Consider the following 4,471-nt stretch of genomic DNA (forward strand, 5'->3'; position numbering starts at 1 on the left):
GCCAATGATGGAGCCACCGCACCACCAGTTGCCGTTGCCGCTGAAGAGCAGACCAACGATGTAGGGGACCTTGCCCTCGTAGGCATTGTAGCCGTTGGTGATACGGCCCTCAATGTCCTTGACAGGGACAGGGGTGTGCTTCTGCTGGGGAGTGGGGACAGCGCTAGCTGCGGCCACAGCCAATGCCAGGAATACGAACAGTTTCATCTTGACTAAGCTCTGAAACTCATACCTTTCCTCAAATTTGGCGAACCTTTTATACTAACGAAACCTCTTTATCTGTTTGTGCACACAGCCACAAGTGTTCCTCTCAATTAAATGTAACATACACTAGCCATAAATTTTGCAACCGTTTCTTGCATGAATGTCTTGCCCTGCTGATAAGGCGTCTCAAGTAGACTCTTTGAAGAAAAATATGGCACACCCGCGGCCTACTGACGTGGGTCGTCCTCGATAAAGCTAACAAAATTAATGCAAATAATTTATTTACCATTCACCAACAGGCACGCGTCCCTATCTCTGATACATAGACGAAATCTTCGACGTTCGATTATGAGACTTCCGGTTGACTGTTTTATTATAAGGCTCCAGAAGGTTTCACCTAATATCTGAACGATTGCGAACAAGAAATGTTTGAAATATATATTTAAAAAGGGTGAAATTAGCATGATGGAATTTTCCTGCAGACTGTCATTGCAGTTTAATTCCAAAGGGGCAGTCGGTGGAAAATAAAAAGTCTGTGAAAAATTTAGATAAATATAATTCAACGCCATAACAGAATTTCCGGTTTTATATTTTTTATACCCGGTACTCGAAGAGTAAATAGGGTATATTGTATTTGTGCACAAAGTGAATGTATGTAACACACAGAAGGAAACGTTTCCGACCCCATAAAGTCTTGTTGAGCGCCTGGATCTCAGAGACCATAAAAGCTAGAGCCACCAAATTTTTGCATCCAGACTTCTGTATGCTCACACTGTTACAAGTGTATTTAAAAAATGAGCCACGCAACCTTCCGCCCCCGCAAAAGGGCGAAAACCTCCCAAATCTACAATTTTGAAGATAAGAGAAAATTAAAAACGCCATTCTGTAGGGTATGGCCATATCTATCAGATCACCAAATTGGGAGAAGCCACAATGGAGAAATTAATTTCCAGTGGCTAAACCCACCCTGTCCCGCAGCTTTTGTTGTTCTTTTCACATTCTCTCATTCACACTATGCTTCTGCTTCACTCGGCCCCTGCCTCTGCCGACTTTTAATCCACCCCGTCCTGCAGCTTATATTTGTTTTTTTTTGTGTGCGGGCGCTGCCTCTGCCTCTGCCGCGAGTCTGCAGTGTGTGTGTCTAGGGAAGGGCGGCGAGCTAAAGGAGCGTGTTGGTGTGAGAAGTGTAGTAGATGTAGATGACAGATGAAGAAAATATTTAAAATTTGACAAAACACCGCTAAGGTGCAGGCAGATGTATTACTGAGTGCCGGGTATAAAAGTTGTGACGCGTAAGAAGCGTCTCACACGTCCCTTCTCGTTTATTATTTATTTATCAGTAGATTTTTAGGGCAAACTCAACAAGATTAGAATAAAATATAGCTGCCATAACTCGACAATTACTGCGCCGATATCCAAAACATGAATGTACCGAAAATTTAATTGTAAATAAATGTGATGATACATTTCAGGGGACTACCTTACTCATGTCGAGACATAACCTGCAGAAATATTTAACCAAAGCGCTATGGGTCAAAAGCCCGTTTCTTGGCATTATTCAAAAAAGTAGAGCTAGAGCTCTACAAATTGGCATGAATGTTCGTTAGACTAAAGTAGAATTTTGAAAAAAAAATTTAGTCAATTGGACACCGCCTACCTCCCGCCCCCATACGAACTGGATCCCATTTACGTCGTATTTATTATTAAAAAAAGGTATTCAAAAGAAAAATTATGATTAAAGATCCTTTAAAACATTTTGGAACTTTAAGAAAATATATTTGATTGACTGATTGAATGATTGTTTGGTTAAAAGTAATATGATTGGAATCGCTCCAACGTAGAATTGCATTTCGCTTAGTACTTGTGCAACTAAGCAATAAATTGGATAATTTTCGTTTGAATTGTAATAGTTTCATCTATAGTTAGTCAGTTTTTGTCAATACTCTTTAAACTATAACATTTTATTGCGTCGGCTTCACGATTAGTGTTGGTCCAGACCTCCAGCAGCGCTGCATAAGTAAACTCATAAGCATCTGCAAAATTTAAAATTGTTCGAAAAGGGGCAAAAACATTAACACCACGTGGTTCTATAATATTTGGTTAATAAAATGTAACTTGAACCTCTGTGCAGTGGTGTGCTGTGCAAAAGTAATATTCCACAGAAAACACGTGCAATTGTTGGTACAAAGCTAAAAAGACACACGAACAAAACGTTGGACAATTAAATACCTACACACAACTATACAAAAACTTGTATTAACAATTAATCAAAATACCTCGACATGTTATTTCCATATTTTTACTTGTATATAAACCTTGTAATCGAGCTACAATAACAGCTGCAAGTTGCTCAATTTTTTCCGCACTTTTTCACATGTTAAAGCATCTCAAAATCAGCTTACTTTGAAAAGTGCACAGTGCAAAGTTTAAGTTTTATACAATTTTTAAGGTATCTGCACCATACATACACACATATGTACATACTTATGTATGTACTAGTTATTGATCCATTTTGGATACGCTGCTTTCATATACTAGGTTTTCAGATCAGTTACTGCTCTGGTCCAAAAGAAACAAAAATTGTATTTTACCTAAACCCATAAATTTAATATTTTTTTCTAATTTACTTTTAGTTGGTAAATATTTGTAAACACGTCCGAAAAAGCTTAATTTTTATTCTGAAAATGCTTGCGTCTGCCCATTCAGTGTCACTTATTTGTGTTGAGGGCAGAGCTTACTCCGGTAAAGCGCACGCGTTATCACAAGTAAATCGGAAACTGAAATTTTTAACCTGCCTGTGATCGTGAAATATAAATTTTAAAGAAGTTTTCCCCACACTGCCCAATATTCAAAAAGTGATCATATTTTTATCTGTAAAATCGTTTATTGAAGTAACCCAATGAAAATGTAGGAATAAGGATGAGTTTCCTCTTAGTAGGAGATGCCGGTGTTGTCGCGGATCCAGTCCAAGTAGCCGGTGACTCGGCTGAAGACAGCTGGGGCTCCAGACTGGCAACCAGCAGAAGACACAAAGGAAGTCACACCCACCAGGCGGTTGCCGTCATGGGTAACCAGGGGGCCGCCGGAGTCTCCTCCGCAGGTGGACTTTCCGCCGTTGGTGTTGATGCAGATCATGTTGTCGTGGAGAGACCAAGTGCGGCTGCACTCGCCCTGGTCCATGATCTGGACATCGACGCACTGGAGCCAGTCGGGGAGTGGGCTGCCGTCGTAGGTGCCGCCCCATCCGGAGGCAACAGCCCACTGTCCGGCGTAGCTGTTGTAACGATCGTTGAAGCTGGGCAGCTCAACCTTGTTGACCAAGTGCCAGAAATCGACATGGGGGGTACGGATCAGAGAGATGTCGTTGTGCAGGTTGCCACTGTTGTAGTGGTGGTGCTGGATGATGTCGTTGCGGTGCACCCAGTGGGTGTACTGGGGCTGGGTGCGGAAGCTGGCACCGTAGTTGATGGTCACGGACTCGGCTCCGTTCGTGCAGTGAGCAGCGGTCAGGACCCAGGAGTTGCCAATGATGGAGCCACCGCACCACCAGTTGCCGTTGCCGCTGAAGAGCAGACCAACGATGTAGGGGACCTTGCCCTCGTAGGCATTGTAGCCGTTGGTGATACGGCCCTCAATGTCCTTGACAGGGACAGGGGTGTGCTTCTGCTGGGGAGTGGGGACAGCGCTAGCTGCGGCCACAGCCAATGCCAGGAATACGAACAGTTTCATCTTGACTAAGCTCTGAAACTCATACCTTTCCTACTCTTTGCGACGCTTTTATACCGTCGAGCAGTCGCCTTATCTGGCTCTTCTACACATCGACAAGAGCTTACTGGAAAGTAGCATTCAGTGGCAATAAATTTTGCAAAAGATTTCATTCATGAAAGTCTTGTGCGGCTGATAAGGATTCTTTAAGTGGATATTTTATTGAAATTATGGCTAGCACTCACTCGGCCATTGTACGGCGTGTAACGTAAGCCTCTCTATGATCATATATTCTGATATTTAAATCCCTTCGTCCGTAAGATATCTGGTAATCTGTTTTATTATACACATTTATAAATAGATGACATAGGGGATGTATAGATAATTATGGTATATGGCTACCATTGGAACGATCTCGTTGAAGGAAAAGTTTGTAAACATGCCACTGTTTCTTCCGTTATGTAGATAGAATTATTATTCCTTTGATAAGATGGGTAGAGATTTTCTGGTACTATGATTGCGTAGAATGTGGCAGGGTGACTTCGGTCACTTTTTTTTGAGG

At 42.1% G+C, this 4,471-nt stretch overlaps 2 protein-coding genes across 3 annotated transcripts in view; both read right to left on the minus strand.

Moving 5' to 3' along the window:
• LOC117583201 (serine protease 1-like) overlaps positions 1–239 on the minus strand; it is a 1,365-nt gene extending 1,126 nt beyond the window's left edge. The window contains exon 1 of the mRNA XM_034271405.1: positions 4–239. Within this exon, the coding sequence (XP_034127296.1) occupies positions 4–207 (204 nt within the window). The 5' untranslated portion in view covers positions 208–239. The remainder of the gene's footprint in view (positions 1–3) is intronic.
• A 2,837-nt stretch (positions 240–3,076) lies between these two features.
• The window catches only part of LOC117583285 (serine protease 1-like), a 1,839-nt gene continuing 444 nt past the window's right edge, over positions 3,077–4,471 (minus strand). The window contains exon 2 of one of the 2 annotated variants that reach the window (XM_034271520.1): positions 3,077–3,609. In XM_034271520.1, the coding sequence (XP_034127411.1) occupies positions 3,136–3,609 (474 nt within the window). In that variant the 3' untranslated portion in view covers positions 3,077–3,135. Of the gene's footprint in view, positions 3,964–4,471 lie in introns of those variants that run through there. The other variant, XM_034271519.1, reaches the window with a different exon arrangement.

Source organism: Drosophila guanche, unplaced genomic scaffold (assembly GCF_900245975.1).
Source record: "Drosophila guanche unplaced genomic scaffold, DGUA_6, whole genome shotgun sequence".
NCBI lineage: Eukaryota > Metazoa > Arthropoda > Insecta > Diptera > Drosophilidae > Drosophila > Drosophila guanche.